We start from the raw sequence: 17,297 nt of genomic DNA, 5'->3' as shown, positions 1-17,297 counted from the left end.
TGTGTCTGGCTTACTGATCACAATGCCGTAGTGTTAGATACAGGCAGAGCTTGATTTTTAAAGCCTCTAAACAAAACTCACTTGTGAACCTGGATTTTTGATCTCTGGGTTGTGTTGAGTTTCCTTATGAAAGCGTATCTTTAGGCTTTAAAAAACAAACAGATTGACTATATCTGAACATAGAGCTAGAGATAAAAGCTCCTGAGTGCCAGGGGTAGATAGATAAAGGCAGGAACAGCTCTTGGTGTTCTTCCACAAAACTGGGTGTTGAGAAACTGTTTTATAAAGCTCACTTTGACTCTCATCAGAGATGTCTGTACAGCCCCTCCCCATTACCTCTTGACACACTAAGCAGCTTAGGAAAAGCCAGGATCACTGCTAGGATGCAAGAAATCTGAGTAGTGGAAGTAGAAAATAAAAAAATGCCTTGGTGAGGGGATGTCTGATAATTGTCACATGTGTCATTGCAGGTAACTCTGAAATCAGGTAGCAATATATTATACTGGAGAACAACAGGGATTCTCATGGGCTCCAAAGTAGTAAAACCAGTTCTGGTGAAAAACATCACGATTGAAGGTAAGAGTTATTTGTCTTTTATGTCTTATCTCACTCTTTCTTCACACTGTTTGCCAAGTGCTATTTCTACTGGTGTACTTAGAGCATTGAAGTGAATTTTTTTTTAGCCCCTTGTTCCCTGTCTGCTCCTCTAAAGTGTAAAAACAGAACAGCAAAACTTCAGTCAGAAAAAGGCGCAAAAATTAATTTATCTGGTAAATAATGCCATCTAGTGGAGAAGACTGGCCTAGCAAAACATAGAGAAAAAATAATAAGCAGGGGTTCTCTAATGTATAGAAAGACCATGGTTATTGGTAAGCCTCTCAGCAGTGATAAATGGATATATATCACAACATTGACAGTTAAATTAATATTTAAATTATTTATTTCATCTGGAGTTGCTTTTTTTGATCCTGCTCTAAGTGTGATCAAACTCAGGCTGTTGTATAAGCTTCCTAGATGGGTCAGACTTGCATTGAGGAGCAAAGATTAAGGACGTAAATTATGAGTCAGCAAAGCCAAAGTGTCTAAAGCAAGTGGTAAAAGTCTGTGGGTTTTATGCAGCTGGCTTGCTCTCACCCATAAGCAGGTAGGCAGCAGTTATGGAGTGTACCTCTCTCTTTCAGTGTTTTAATTTGTTTACAGGAGTTGCATACACGTCTGAATGCTTTTCATGCAAGCCTGGTACCTTCAGTGACAAACCAGGTGCATCTGGCTGCCAAGTGTGCCCACGAAATACTTATTCTGAGAAAGGAGCTAAAGAGTGCACCAAGTGTAAAGAAGAAATGTATTATGCAGGTACATAAACCAAGTGGGTTTAGCCAAAACAGGAGGGTCTGGGTATGTGAGGTCATCAGATGTTTGAGGTGTGAGAATGGTTGTATACAACAATGAAGTTTAGTCTCCAGTTGATATGCAAGGAGGAAATGAACGTGGGATTTCCCGAAATATGCAGAGGGCACATATACATAAAGGACCACAGTCGAACTTGGCTAAGGTCATCCATGTTAACACGAAGGGATGGAGATCTTTATGACCTCGAAGGCAACCGTTCTTCTGAAGGATTTAAGAGTCGTGCTGTGCCCTCTTGTGGCAACTTGTGTTATCGGTTGGTGATGACATGAATTTGCTTCATCACTCCTTCAGAATTCACACGTTTTGAGGAACGTCCTTTCTAAATACTCTCTCTGGCTTGTCCCTGCCTTGGCTGTTCTTGGAAGATGTGGTGATCTAGTTGCAAAACCTAGTCCCAAAGTCCTCTGGATTCCCAGCTCTGGTTAGCTGGTGACCATCAAATAACATGATCTTAATCTATTCTTTGCAGTCAAAATATCTTCAGTTTTCTCCCTTGTAGTAGTTTCCTTGAAGAATATGTTACCAAACATAGAACCTGCTATCACCAATTATGGCAAATGCTTGGAACCTGTGCCTTTACTCACAGTGGGAAAGGAAATATTGGAAATATATCTGGGAAGAGGAAGAATTGGGCCAGTGTTGCAAGGAAGTTTCTAATGGATTGGAGTAATTTTGTTCCTTATCGAGTGAGAACATATTCCCATGGTTGGCAAACTGCACAAATTACTGCTTGAAGGTGAAGGGTTAGGGTGAGGGTTTGGGTGACTCATAGAATGGTCTGGGTTGGAAGAGACCTTTAAAGATCATCTAGTTCCAACCTCCCTGCCATGAGTAGGGAATCTTCCACTAGATCAAGTTGCTCCAAGCCCCATTCAACCTGTCTTTGATTGTTTCCAGGAATGGGATATCCAAAACTACTCTGGGCAACCTGTTCCAGTGTCTCACTACCCTCATAGTAAAGAACTTCTTCCTAATAATTCCTCCTGGGCATACTGAATCAATGAATTTCATTGTGCCAGCACAAGCATAGCTGATGTTTTCCTTCTTCTGCTACTTCAGTTCAGGGGAATGTTCATGCAGACTCCATTAAGAGCTGGATTTTCATACTTGTTTTGTATTTTTCTGCTGACTCACTTTAATCTCCAGATTTTAAGCTTGTTATGTTTGTTTCCAGGGACCATTTGATAGTTTAATATCCTGTTGATCACATTTTCTTTTTAGATGAGGGATCCAGTTCATGTATAGAGCGTCCTCCATGCACAAGCAAAGACTTTTTCCAGATCCATACACCATGTGATAAAGAAGGAAAAGTAAGTAGAAGGCATGATACTATTTTTATGTTCACTGAGCTTACTGCTACTTCTGGATTTGAAAACAAGGTAGGGTTTGTAGGAATCCCTTTCCCAGTTACTTTCCCAGTTTTGTTTTCGGCATTGAATTTCTCTGAGGCTTAGGGTCTGTCCTTTAGCTGCCTTCTCTCCAGCCTTTATCTCTCTGTAAGAATCTGTCTGTCATGGGTCTGCTTAAGGGATCTGTTGCTGTGAGACAATAAGCTCCTTGCACTTGTGATAAATCTGACGGGGTCACTGGTGCTGCTTCCCTGCTTCCATGCTGGTTGGAGCACTGGGTGAAGTACTGTCCCAGAATAAACCTGGCTCTATGGTTGTTAGCAATCTTTCCTGGCATATTTTGGGCTTGTGATAATTTGCCCTGTCCCAGCAGTGCCCAGGCACAGGATCATTGGATATGACCATTCCTATTTCAAATAGAAGAGTGTTTGGCCGCATAGGTATGATGTGTGTCATGTCCCTTAGTTTTAACATCAAAGAAGGGCCCATGATCTTTTGAAATAATGTTGTATGCACAGCCTGTGAGTATTCGTGTGCAGCAGCAGAGCTTAACTGCTGGTAATGTGCTTGCCATGCCTCATATCACCTGCACTCTCAGGAGGTTGTTTCACTCAGAGATTTTAGGTCCACTGGGTATCTCATCTCATAGAGGAACCTACTGGCAGAGCAGCCTGGATTTGGAGCTCTCCTGCCCTTTGTCCTTGTAATCAAGTGGGAATTTTTGTGGAATTTGGAGAAGAAACTCCTGTTTACTGGTATAAGAAGCTCATGGTCAGGCCTGTTTGTCTCTTTCCTTTCCCATTTCTCTTAGATCTGGATGGGATTGCAAACAGTAAAAATCCCTAGCACCTGTGTGTTGCTGGCCTAATATTTGCTAGCAGGATGGAGTATTTTGGAGTCTCCTTATCAACCAGTTCCAAAATTCAGCTGAGATCTTGTGTGCTTTAATAAGGAAGCATCAGTGAGTTTAGCCCAAGAGCTGGCAGGCTTTGCAACCTGGTCTTGACTCACTGATTCTTGCTCTGTTAACTGCCTCTAATGACTTGAGAAATTAGCAATGGTGTTCGCTGCTACACCTCCAGGTACTGCTTTAATTGCAACCTCCTGTGGATTACCCTATCACTGCTCTGTGTGATCTGAGTCTCCCTGGCACTGAATAGGCTCCTACTGTTGACCCTTTTCATGGCTCTCACTGCTTAGTGCTCTGCAGCTCTGAAAATTGGCCCAGGTTTGTCATACTCCCCATCCATCTCTCCGTGTGATGCAGCTCAATGAGAGGGTCTGATTGTGCAGGCCATCTTTGGGTGAATGGTGGCCATAAAGAACCAGCCTACTGATCCATGGCTTACTAAAATAAGCCAGGATTTTCACTGGACATTAGATTAGATTGTTGTCTCCCTCCTGTCCTACTCCACGTATAGAAGGGGACTCAGGAGATTTAAGCACTTGACTCCTCTTGACTTTTCATCTACCTACTGCTTTAAAAGTCCCAGGCTGACTGTTTCAGCCTCAGTGTCAGAGACCCTCACCCCACGGCTGTGGGGACCCTCTGACCCTGTTCTTGCTGCTCAGACACAGTAGGATTCCTGTGGTGTGCAGTGTGTTTGGGCTCTGGGCAACCACCCATGCTTTGCCAGCTTCTGAGGCTTCTTGTTTTAAACGTTGGGCACCGTGATGCAGCTGAAGCATTTCTGGAGCAATACTCCAGAAAATCCTTTAAGCTCAGGAGCACCAAGGGCAGGCCGATCCATAGGAACAGGCACCACTCTGACAGTAGGAGCAGTCCCTCAGTGCCTGAGCAAAGTGGGCAAAGCAGACCCAGTGCCGGCGGCCAGATTGAGCCAAGGTGGCCAAACAAGTCCATAGTGATGAGACATGACCAATGTCAAGCTGGGACATTGTGTCCATGGGTCAGTCAGGATGTCTCAGCCAGGGTACATGACCTGGCACAGGCAGGGTTGCAAAAAAGTGTAGGCAGTGATGAAGTGTGAAAGCCTCAGGTTAATTGCAGCTCCCAGGAGCGAAGGCCTGAGTCTGAACTGAAACTCCTTCCAGCTTATTTTCTGAAACAGTTTCAAAGAGGATCGATACTTCTTGAAGTGCTCTGTGTTATCAGAGGCCTAACCTTGAGTGCAAGCAGCTCAACGCCCGGGATGACAAGGGGTCTGGATCAAATTCATAAGGTGAAATCTTGCTTACCTGAGCTTCTTGCCTCGAGGATCCCTGATTGCACTTCTGGGACAAAAGGGTGAAATTACCCAGAGCAAGAACTGTGGTCAGGTTTCACTCTTACCAGCTGGGTTTCTCAGCTATGGAATTCAACTAATTTTCATCTTGAGATACAAAACCCTTTCAGAGATAGACCCAAAGTAAGATGAAATTTGAAACCCAACTTCACAGGTGATGCATCTCACCTAAACCTTCTCCTCAGAGAGAGCTGATGACAGACAGACCATACTGCTGTGTATGGTAACACCATGGATTGACTCATGTAAGTGTTCATAAATGGCTCCTTAGATGATGCAGAGGGACTGGAGAGGGGCTGGGAGAGCTCCTGCATGGTTTTGGGATTTGCTCAGTAGGTGAAAGATGGCTGGAGAGAAATTGAGGACTTTTCAAAGAACAGGCCAGTATGGAGAAAAAATGCAGAACTTGTGGTGTTCTCTAACAGATGCCTTCCCAATTTATAATGCAGAAGGTATATCTTGTGTTATTGTGATAAAAATGCAGAGGTCGATTATGCAGTTGCTAGAATTATTTATCTGACTTTTCTCAGAAATATCTCCATGGAGATATTTACTAATTAAATAGGAATGAACATTAGTAATTATTTTAAACTTCACATTTTTGTTTTGTTCTTAAGGTCTGATATCTTGGAAACTCCTGTGAACCCAATTACTTCTGTTTCCTTTATCCAACCTTCCCTTTATGGTCCTGGATGTACAGTGCCTTGTTTTGCCCTCAGTCATTGGGAATACCCCGGTTTAATTTACAGGGGGGACCTTAATTGGTGCATCTAGTCCTAAAGCTTCATAACGCACCGTGTGAGCTCAGTGTCTTCTCATTCCAGACTCAGATCATGTACAAATGGATTGAACCCAAGATCTGCAGAGAGGATCTCCCTGATGCATTGACCCTACCTCCTTCTGGAGAGAGGCAGGATTGTCCACCCTGCAATCCTGGCTTCTACAACAATGCCTCATCTTCTTGTACTCCCTGCCCACCAGGCACCTTTTCAGATGGGACGCAGGGTAGGAGTCTGCAAAAAAATTGTGTGTGTCCCCAAAAACAGTTATCTGATTGCATGTGATTTAGTTAAATGACACGTCATCAGAAGCCAGAGTTCATTTTGCATAAAATACTTGTTAAATTACATTGGAGACAGGGAGTTGGATATCTGTTTTCTCTCATAAGTCCTTTCTTATCAGGGATTGCTGCTCTAAGTTGGCCTGCTGTGTTCTGTATTCATTTTTTGGCTGATATAAACATCCTGAGAGTTATTTTAAGGGATTCTGAGTGGGGAATCAGAACTTTTACAGCCAGTAATTCCTCCTTACCCATTCTTCTGTTCAAGCCAAGTTCTTTCCTGTGAAAACCTCATTTTAAGCACTGTCATATCTGTACCCTGCCAACAGTGTCTAGTCTTAATTCTGGCTTGTTGATTCTGAGATGTATTAGCTCAGTTGTCCCTTATAGCATTTTGTGAGAATTCTTGTTTACCAGCATGATCAAACCTTCAGCTGAACCCATTAAAAAGGAAATGTAGCTTTGGGGCCCAGCTGCTGATTACTTACTCTTCTGGTCCTGATAAGCCTTTGACTGTTTAATTACAAAGAAATAAATTATTTTCTTTGCTTATTACTTGCACTAGAGAGTAAAAAAGTAGTAACTATGTTCTTTAAAACCCTGTTTGAGACTCACTTTGGCTATGTCATATTCGTTTCCTGCCCTCTTGGCCTGCAGAGTGCAAAGCCTGCCCTGCTGGGACTGAACCAGCCCTTGGGTTTGAGTACAAGTGGTGGAACATCCTGCCAGGCAACATGAAGACATCTTGCTTTAATGTTGGCAACTCGAAATGCGATGGGATGAACGGTGAGCCTGACTTCCTGTGTTGCTGTGTGCCTTTCTCCTGCATGGATCACTGCTGTAATGGAACACCCATCAAAATGAGTGTGCTCTTTGCTACATGACTCACAACTCACAGTTTTCCCCCTTCTCTTTATTTGCACCAGGCTTGAAATTTCCTGTAGTCAGTATCACACTGTCACAGTATCACAAAGAAGAAATGAAAAACCTCTCGTACACCAGAAGAGGGCAGGAGTTGCAGCCTGTGTGAAGTCCCCTCAGCCAAGGACCTATCCCACACAGATTTTAATGCATCTTCAGATGCATTCATATCCCCACTGAAAAAAACACTATTTGACTTCTCCCTCACTTATTTTGTGTTTTGTTATAACTATGCCCATCAAGGTTATACATAATTCTTTTGGAAAACTTAATTAAAGGCTGTGATTTTGTTCATTTAGCACTCAGAGCTTTCTCTCTGCACATATGCTAAAATTGCAGCAGAGAGCAGTCACAGCTCACCGGTGAAAATGATCCCGTTTGGGACTTCTCCCACCTCCAGCCTTCTCTGACAGATTTTCCTCTGTCTGATCCACCCTGTCAGACTGATGTAACTCAAACTTTGAATTATGTGTGTTGAGCAGAAGGGAACCGAAGTATATGCTTAACATTTAACACACGGATTCATTGATTCATCTGTTTTAAGGCTGGAAGATATCAGATGGATCATCCCCCCTGAGCTGCACAGCACAGGTCAGGGAATTTCAATTGCTGTGCTGATTTCAAAGGTGACAGTTGCCTGTAAAATCAGCAGTTCATACAATTGCTAAAATTTTTCGTTGAAAAACATCATGATATTGCTCTATAGTTTATACCAGGTATCTTTAAAATACACTGAAGTACTGAATTGCTTAAAAAATTATGCTAAGATAGATTTTTTCGCCATCTATTTATTGAAATTTTATTCTTTTTCTGTCCTATGAAGGTTGGGAGGTGGCTGGTGATCACATCCAGAGTGGGGCAGGAGGCTCTGACAATGACTATCTTATCTTGAACCTGCACATCCCAGGATTTAAGTAAGGAACTGGATTTTTTTTTTCCCCATGTATTTCTTGTATATCTCTGTCTCTCACACCTATTTCACGCTACCCCCGGAATCATCTGGGTTTTCCTTTCAGAAATGGAATAATGTAATGAATGAGAGACAAGAGGAAACTTGGATTTTATTCCAAGCAGTCCCCAGTCAGTCCATTGAGGCAGACAAGCGTGTAAGACCTTAGTTTTTAGCAGTGTTTGTTTCATTCCAAGATACCAGACGTTTGGCTGTCTGGAAACTGAGAAGAGATACTCCTATCCCTCTGGTTTTAAATTGTTCCAAAGCAACCAACTAAACCTGCCATGGGATGGATATTGGAGCCTGCCCTTTCAGTATTTTGGTGAAGTCCAAGTTACTTTGCCCTGTGGCTCCAGGTAGCCTGCACAGTCTGTGCTTCCCCTAGAGCCGGTGAGGAGATGAAGGCACTGCAGGAGAATGGGATATCCCACCTCTCCTGAACCCTTGGACAGAGTAAAATATCTGCTTGAGGTGGTTGTGACTCTCTGTCAAAAGAGTGAGATTAGAATCCTAGCTCAGACCAGGGGCAAAATAATGAGACAGGTAAGGTATGGCAAGAGGAACATCAGCCTTCCTTTGCTGTATTTCAGCTGAAGGAGTTGGTGACTTCTTACACCCACTGAGCAAACCCTGATTTTTAATTTACAGTAGGGGCAAGCAGCAATTAAATTAAAGGTGAATAGTAAGGGTTGGAAAAGACCTCCAAGATCATTGAGTCCAACTGTTAACCCAGCACTACACCGAGTCCCCAAGTGCCACATCCGCATACCTCTTGAACACTTCCAGGAATGGTGATTCCACCACAGGGCAGCCTGTTCAAATGTGTGGCCACCCCTGCAGTGAAGAAATTTTCCCTTATATCTAGTCTAAACTTCCCCTGATGCAACTTGGGGACATTTCCTCTGGTTCTGTCATTTGTTACCTGAGAGAAGAAACTGACCCCCACCTGACTACAACCTCCTTTCAGGAAGCTGTAGAGAGTGATAAGGTCACCCCTGAACCTCCTTTTCTCCAGGCTGAACAACCCCAGCTCCCTCAGTCACCCCTCATAAGACTTGTACTCCATATCCTTCACCAGCTCCGTTGCCCTTCTCTGGACATGCTCCAGCAGCACAGTGTCCTTCTTGTAGTGAGGGACCAAAAACTGGACACAGGATTCGACATGTGGCCTCACAGGGGGAGCACCCTGAATACTTCTGCTTTGTGTGAAACTCCTGAAAAGCATCTCCCATCAGCAGAGGGTAGATGCAACTAAAATGGTTTAAATTCCTTGAAATATTTAATGCATTTTAATAATGAAATTCCCTACAAATATGGTCAAATTTGGGTGTTCATTAGGAGAGAACTAGACAATAAAGAATTCAGACACTTAAGAAACGACCCTGCTGCAGCCGACACCCAGCGCAGAGCCACTGTGAAACCTGGTCTCTGTTGTTCTGCAAGGACAGATTTTCTGTGACAGGACTTTGATGGTTTCAACATACCAAAAGGAATTTGAAGGATTGACTGCTGCCTATCTGGAGAGGACCGTGTAAATGTTTTGTCCCTTCTCTGTTTAACAGGCCTCCAACATCAGTGACAGGAGCAACTGGAGCAGAACTAGGACGGATTACTTTTATTTTTGAGACCATCTGTTCAGCAGATTGTGTGCTGTACTTTATGGCAGTAAGTGAGACCTCTTTGTCCATGACTGAGGACTGAGCCTGATATTTCACATGTCACTCTAATACCTCTACATAGGTGTGATTAGTTGCACTTGCTTTATTATGATTAAGATTAAGCATGACATTAGTTTAGTATCTGCAGTGCCCTTGCAGGAAGGATTTAATGAATGACCTAGAGAAATTCCTCTACCCTATGAGTTGTGAACCATTCCTGGTTATCTGTTTATTCTAAAAGAACCTGTTGGACGCTAAAGAGCCAATTTTTCCCCTGTTAAACTGGCTGATGAAATTATCAGTGTCTCTTGTGCGGTTGAGTTGGCCTCTAGTAACAGAGCCACAAGTCAAGATGTGGGATAGAGGGATGGGAAGTGGACAATTTGGAAGTTTAGGCTTGATTCTGTCAGTGACCTGGGGGATCAGTAGGGTAGCAGGCAGATGTTTGTTTGTGAAAGGAAAGTACCATTTTACTTACTTTCATGGTCTGCTTATTGGAAGTCCATCAGCTGAGGAAAGTAACTGGATCTGTGACAGCTCCCTTACCTCTTCCAGTGAAAGGGGAAGCTGGTCCTTTTTTTGTGTTTAGTGGCTCTTTAGGGGAATCTGCTCTTAATTTAAAGAGAATTGAGTGAAAATTAGGTGGTAATTTGAGTCTGTCTTTAGTGGTAATTTAAAGGAATCTGTTTTAAAGGAAAAGCATCTTTCACTGGAACATTTACAGCTGATTGAGAATAAGAAACATAAACATAGACTGAGTGGAGTTTTGTTATGTAAATCTTGGTGCTGCATTATTGGCCTCAGTTCTCTTTCACAAGAGACACCATCAAAGTGGGTATCTGAAGATGTCAGAAACTACAATTTACCTCTGAATTTTTACCTTCCTCTTTCTCTGGTACCCACAAGTTTTACATACAAACAAAATTTCAAATCTGAAAGATATCATAAAATGCTGGTGTTTAGTGTAGTATGACCACACTTTCTGTGTGTGTGTGTGTGCATTTTTTGTTTGTTTGTTTTGCTTGGGTTTTTTTAAATATATCCATTTTTTTAGGATGTTAATCGAAAAAATACCAATGTGGTGGAATCATGGGAAAGAAGTAAAGAAAAACAATCCTACACTCACATCATCTCCAAAAATGCTTCCTTCACATTCACCTGGGCCTTTCAGAGAATAAATGAGGGCCAAGATGTAAGTACTTCTTTACATACAAGTCTTTAGAACACAGCTTTCCTTGGACACTCATACCTAGAGCTCTCACCCTCTGTTGAAGCTCACAGGCTTCCTGTGATGGGTGAGTGGCTCTCACCATAAAGCAGCCCTGGGGAGGCAGCTGTGGAAAAAGATCCATGAGGAGGGACAGAGCCATGAATAAGCTGATCTCTGAACTGAGGCATAGAGATGTCTGTCCACCTGTGTCCAAACGCAGTGGTGCGACGACACCAGGGTGGTTTCCTTGGCTCTCGTTCCAGAGCAGACAGTTCATCAATGACATGGCCAAGATCTACTCCATCACCGTGACCAACGCAGTGGATGGAGTGGCCTCTTCCTGCAGGGCCTGTGCGCTGGGCTCGGAGCAGTCCGGCTCATCCTGCGTGCCCTGCCCGCCAGGACACTACATCGAGAAGGAGACCAGCCAGTGCAAGGAGTGTCCTGCCAACACCTTCCTGTCCATCCACCAGGTCTATGGCAGGGAGGCCTGCATCCCCTGTGGGCCTGGCAGCAGGAGCACCAAGGTACAGAAACTGAGTGTTTCTGAGCGATGGGCAGACAGGGGGTTTTGGGCTATAAGCTCAAAGGGCCCAAGGGCCAGTTTTAGCTCTTTCCTGCAGGTATGTGCCTTGTGAGCAGTGGAGTCTAGATATAACCAGTGAGCCCACTCTTTCAGAGATGTCACTAGCCTAATTTCTGTTTGTAAATATGCAGTAATAAGATAAAATTGACAACATCAGCTCAAAAAAAGATTTGTTTCAAGAAGCTGTGGACAGTGTACGAAGAGGGCAAGCATATATGTTGCTTCCACCTAAAACTGTCCCAGACACCTGCTGTTTTAAACTCAGGGACTTTCTCTGCTGGATGATGTGTCTGTGGCTTTAGAAACCTGTAACAAGTTCCTCTTACATGAAATTGCCCTTAAGCCTTGGTAAGCATTTATTACATGCGAGGAGCTGCACAGGTACCAGAAAAACTGCTTCAATTTGTTCCTATTCTGCCTGACTTCAGCTGGGTTCATATACAATCCTTATGTCTTGGGCTCTTTGTTGTGTTTCCTTTGCAAGATACAAATGTAACCAAGGGCATGTTCTGATCTGTTTACAGAGCTTTGAGCTGGAACACAGGGATCCTAAAAGCACACAGAACAAAACAAAGAAAGAAACTACATTTTCTTGGCTAATGCAGCGAACAGCAGAAAAACCAGGCTTGGGGAACATTATAGTCCTGATATGTGATTGCAAGGGACTGAAACAGGAATGGGAATTCTCCCAAGAGAAATATGAATTAGAGGAATAGGACAGAGTTGCCCTTCATCCTTAATAAGAAAAGCAGTCCTGTCTGCACCTGCTTGCTTTAAATCCCAGAGGAATGGTTTGCTGCTGTTCCATAACTGCTCTTTAATGGATGCCTCTCCTTCCTTACAGGACCACTCTGCCTGCTTCAGTGACTGCCTGGTGTCCTATGTCAAGGATAACCAGAGCCTGAATTACAATTTTAGCAACCTCAGCCAGGTGGGCTCGTTGATGAGTGGACCCAGCTTCACTTCCCGAGGGACCAAGTTCTTCCACTTCTTTAATATCAGCCTGTGTGGGAATGAGGTGAGCTCAGCTGGTGTTGAGGGCTGCGGGGATGAACCAATTTGTCACCTGTGTTGATGATGTGGGGTCACATTGAGGCAGGACAAGGACTCCCCTTCATCTGAATTGTCACCAGCACTGCATAAACACTTCCCTTTGGATCTTGTTTAGCAGAGCAAGAGGATTTTTGAGCAGCCAAATGATTTTCCAGAGCAGAGATGACAAAGTTTTAGGCCATAAACAATGCTCGAAAGAAAACCCCTGTCACATCCCTGCCTTTTCTTAGTTCTTGTGCCTTCAAGTCACTTGAGTCACAACCCTCACCTTTGTGTGCTGCCACCAAGGAGCTCAAGTGAAGAGTCTGTCTATCACCTGGCAACTTCTTTCCATATCTTTCCCTTATGACTTGACTGGAGATGTTGTAGTCAGCAGACCCCCTGGTCTCCCTGCTGTTTGCCAGTGACTAAGGTGCCCAGTGCTGACTTTGACTGCAGCCTTTGAAAGTGGTGGAAAAATGTGTTTGGTTGATGAGTCAGAGTCAAGAGACCTTTCTCTGGGGCTTGGACTGTACCAGAGCTTGTTGTCACATACATAAATTGACCTTTCAGAGCAATACCAGTGTTGTACATTGTCCCATGAAAGCCAACACGTGTAGTTTACATTAATGTTCAGCCCTGTAAAGTTCTGAAGTCTTTTGCCCATGTACCAAAGGATTTACATGAGTTGAGACAGATGAATAGTCACATTTCTTTACATCATTTTGCATACTTTTAGGCTTAAATGTGTGTTTAACTACCACCTGGATTAGAGCTGCTTGATTGACAAAAGTGCAGATATGCTGACTCCCTTGTGGATCTGGTCTTAATTTTCCCAAATTACTGTGATGGTACTACAGTGCTACCAACCATGATTAGGTGGTGAGTGCTTGACATTTTGTCAGGAAAAGTGAGTCTGGTGATTTGTCTTTCATTGCTGTTGCTCTGATTCTAGCACTGGTCTTGACATGTGACATTAAGGCAGCCTTCAAGGCTGTATATCTGTTTAGGGATTTCATGTATTTGTACTTTGAAAATATTTTGTCTGGATTAAATCCCAAATAATGAGGTATTCTACATTTTATTATTTGAAAGGAAGGGAAATAAGGTTTTTCTTTGCAAGCCATTTTATTATGGTCTGCAAATAAACACTGTGCTGTCAAGATAAACTGAGAGGAGTGCTCCACAGCACAGATTTCTGATAAGACACATGCCAGAGGTGACATTGTGTTTCTGAGTCTGTACAAGGCTTCAATTGGAGCTTTCACAATGGCACAGTTTATTGCTGCAATTTGTCCCTCTTATGACAGACACATAGAGACATCAAGTTGTTATAAGGTAAAGTAATGAATCTCACCCAGTTTGCAATCTTTCCTTTCCCAAACTTTTTCACATGTTATCAACAATCAACAGCTTCCCCCTTTTTTTCCTGATTGTCTACAGGGGAAGAAGATGGCAATTTGCACTGACAACATTACAGACGTTACTCTGAAGGACATGGTTGCAGAATCAGAAGATTTTTCCAATTTTGTGGGAGCTTTTGTCTGCCAGTCCACCATCATCCCGTCAGACAGCAAAGGTTTCCGAACAGCCCTGGCTCTGCAGTCCAACAGCCTTGCTGACAGGTTCTTAGGTATATGGTTTGTCTTCTGCTTATTATCATCATGAATGCACTCTTATGTATTTAGGGCTGCAGAGTAAATCCTTCTGGGCTCAGCAGCTGCATTACCTTGGGAGAAGAGTGAAGGGGCAGCTCAAGATTCAGTATAATGGATAACGTAATTACAAAACATGGGTTTGCTTTCATGTTTCCTGCCTGCCTTGCTCAGGGCAAGACCAATGACTGTGGTAGTCACATTAGTTTAAGTGTTTCTACCCATGCAAAGACCCCACTTGGGCAATTTCAGAAGAAGAAACTGGTGTTGGGACATAATTAGTCAAGAAAGGAAGAGGTTTAAGGCAGCATGGGGCTGCACACATCATTAAGGCTTGCACTGGTCTGGCTCACAAGTTCCCAGAGTCTGAGGCCAGATTAGACAATGAAGTCATTTAGTCTGCTCACCTATCCATTACAGGTACTGAGTGCTTGTACTTTCTCCCTGGCACTGAGCCCAGAAACTCATGCTTGACAAAAGCACACCTTCGGAAGAGCATTCAACCTGGACTTTTCAGACTGCCAGAAATAAAATCTTTGCCACAGTCACTGCTATTTTTTTCCACTAGTCAAAGACTGTCTCTGTGTGTGATTTTAAAGCAGACTTGTTTCCTATTTTAATTTTCCTGGCTTCACTTTTAAGCTCTTGCTTCTTGTTATTCTTCCTCCATTTCACACTCACATTTTTTTTTTTGAAGAAATATTTTGTGTACTGGAATCATCACACCTTCCGCAGTCTGCTTTTCTGACAAACTAAGTAGACCAAGTTCTTCTAAGTCTCTTACTATCATGTATTTATCTCTAGCACCTGAATAATTTTGAGGCTCTTTCTACGGCTCTGTAACTTTTAATATTTTCTTAAAGCACAGAATGGAACACTATTCCACTATTTAATTCACTATAATGGCAATAAAATCACTTCCGTCTTTGGAATTCCTGAGTCCTTCTTTCTCCAGACTCAAGGGATTTCATGACACCTTCTTGTTTCTGATGTCCACTTGTCCACTCTGGATTTTTTTTCAGTTACAGTTTAAGACTGGCCTGCCTGCCTTGCTCCACTTGTCTTCACTAAAATATATTTAGTTTTTTTGGGACCATCTTACCAAATGAACCAAATGTTCTGTATTTTATTCCTGTTCCTCTTAATCTTTGTCTCATCTACACAGTTTACCAACAGTGATTATGTAGTTACTTGCAGATGCCTGCCAATAATCTTGCATTTTGGCACTTCAATATCGATGCCTAGAGAAGCCTGGAGACATACCACATTTCAAGAGAGTTTCCCATGGACAGATAATTTTTTAATTACTTAGCTAAATAGTTTTTAATTCAGAGTGTGCACTCAATTGTTATTAGACTGCTAACTTTTTAATTAGAATCTCGTGTAGTAATTAGTGAAATACTTGATAAATTTACATAATTTTCTTCAGCAACGAAATTCATCAACACTCAAGGGATGAGATCAGATTTGTTCAACAAGAGCTGCTCTCCATAAATTCTTGTTGACTTCCACTCATTTTGTATCTATCCATGGATTGAAACCCATTTTCACTTATTATTATTTTACCTCATCATCGTAGCCACATTGTAATTTGGGTCACCGTATTTCCTCCCCATGAGTCTTTTGGCAATTCACTGTAATTAAAAGCTCTATTAAAGGTGACTTTTAGGTATGGGTTTGCTAGTTCATAAGCAGGCATGCCAAGGAGATGTCAATATCCTCTCCTGCCCCTGAAGGAATCAGGTGTTTGAGTCATTGTCTTGGAAAGCAAGGAGACACTCCTGATTTTTTTCCTGGTGCAGAGAAAAGATATCAAGCTCTTCTGCTGCCCTTTCTTTATATCAATTGCTATATTTTTGAATGGTTGAAGTTTGTCTTTCCTAACATGAGAAGGATGTGGACTTGCTGAAGTGAGTCCAGAGGAGACCACAAAGATGATCAGAGGGCTGGATCACCCCTCCTGTGGAGACAGGCTGAGAGAGCTGGAGTTGTTCATCCTGAAAAAAAGAAGGCTCCAGTGACACCTTAGGGTGCCTTTCAGTACCTAAAGGGGTTACAAGAGAGTTGGAGACGGACTTTTTAACAGGGCATGGAGTGGTAGGACAAGGAGGAATGGGTTAAACTGAAAGAGGGTAGTTTTAGATTGGGTATTTGAAAGAAATCCTTTACTGTGAGGATGGTGAGGCAGTGTCACAGGTTTCTCAGAGAAGCTGTGAATGCCCCATCCCTGGAAATGTTCAAGGCCAGGTTGGATGTGGCTTTGAGCAATGTGGTCTAGTGGAAGGTGTCCCTGCCCTTGGCAAACCATTCCATGAGTCTGTGATTCTATGAACTGTTTCAAGAACAAGCAGAAAACTTCTTCAATCTTTCCCATCTTTCCACCAGTTTCTGACTTTTACTGCTTTTTTTTGTTGTTGTAGCAATTTTTCACCTCCCTAGAAGGATGCATTCCCATTTGTACAGCTCCCTCTTCTGAAAAATTGCAGGATCTGTCACACTACTGCGGATTGCTCAGGTCGTTACACAGTTATGACGTGTGAGGGTTATAAGTTCAAGGAATATGCTTTGCGTGGTTGGATCAGAATCTTCAGCAGTCCTTTGCCAGACTAAATTATTTTATGATTCTTTAATATTGATTGCTTTAAATTAATATAAAAGAGTAAAAATTATTACACTGGTGTTTTATTAATTTTTTTGTGTTTCTATATCTGTGTGAGCAAATCAGACTGTATGGGGAACATATAAATCTGGAATGGAAGGTTTAGTTAGAATAAAAGAAGATGTGTAATGTATAGTAATGCCATTAATTGCTGTTAAGTGAGATATATACCTTTCAGACTGAGAAAATATTACATGTTAACTGCTCAAAGATCCATTCTTAGTTTGCTCCTTTTTTTTTCCTTCTAAAATTTTAGGAGCTACAGTTGAAACAATGCTGGAAAATATCAGCATAAAGGCCGATATGTTTCCTCCCTCTGCAAGCAAGATACCAGATGTGCATTTCTTTTACAAGTAGGTAAAAAATACTGCTTATTGCTATGTCAAATTTCTTCATTTGTTTAAGGGAAACTAAAACTGTAAGGGAGGGATCTGTAATTCAGCTTTAATCCTTACCACTTGAATCAGTATCTGTCTGACATTGATTGGCATGTTGAAGAACATCTTATAAAGTCAGCAAATACTGTTTACTCAAATCTGAATTACGCTTTATCTCTAGG

The 17,297-nt window shown here is 42.4% G+C and overlaps 1 protein-coding gene across 1 annotated transcript in view; it reads left to right on the top strand.

The window, feature by feature from the left end:
* Window positions 1-17,297, top strand: part of KIAA1324L (KIAA1324 like) — a 102,230-nt gene that overhangs the window by 73,488 nt on the left and 11,445 nt on the right. Inside the window, exons 6-17 of the mRNA XM_027639871.1 lie at window positions 471-576; window positions 1,201-1,353; window positions 2,632-2,720; window positions 5,830-6,010; window positions 6,723-6,851; window positions 7,810-7,900; window positions 9,501-9,603; window positions 10,651-10,788; window positions 11,070-11,333; window positions 12,237-12,410; window positions 13,868-14,057; window positions 16,995-17,091. Coding sequence (XP_027495672.1) covers window positions 471-576; window positions 1,201-1,353; window positions 2,632-2,720; window positions 5,830-6,010; window positions 6,723-6,851; window positions 7,810-7,900; window positions 9,501-9,603; window positions 10,651-10,788; window positions 11,070-11,333; window positions 12,237-12,410; window positions 13,868-14,057; window positions 16,995-17,091 — 1,715 coding nt within the window. The remainder of the gene's footprint in view (window positions 1-470; window positions 577-1,200; window positions 1,354-2,631; window positions 2,721-5,829; window positions 6,011-6,722; window positions 6,852-7,809; window positions 7,901-9,500; window positions 9,604-10,650; window positions 10,789-11,069; window positions 11,334-12,236; window positions 12,411-13,867; window positions 14,058-16,994; window positions 17,092-17,297) is intronic.

This window comes from Corapipo altera, unplaced genomic scaffold, assembly GCF_003945725.1.
Source record: "Corapipo altera isolate COAL_440 unplaced genomic scaffold, ASM394572v1 1b, whole genome shotgun sequence".
Taxonomy (NCBI): Eukaryota; Metazoa; Chordata; class Aves; order Passeriformes; family Pipridae; genus Corapipo; species Corapipo altera.
This window is presented reverse-complemented; position numbering and strand designations above follow the sequence as displayed.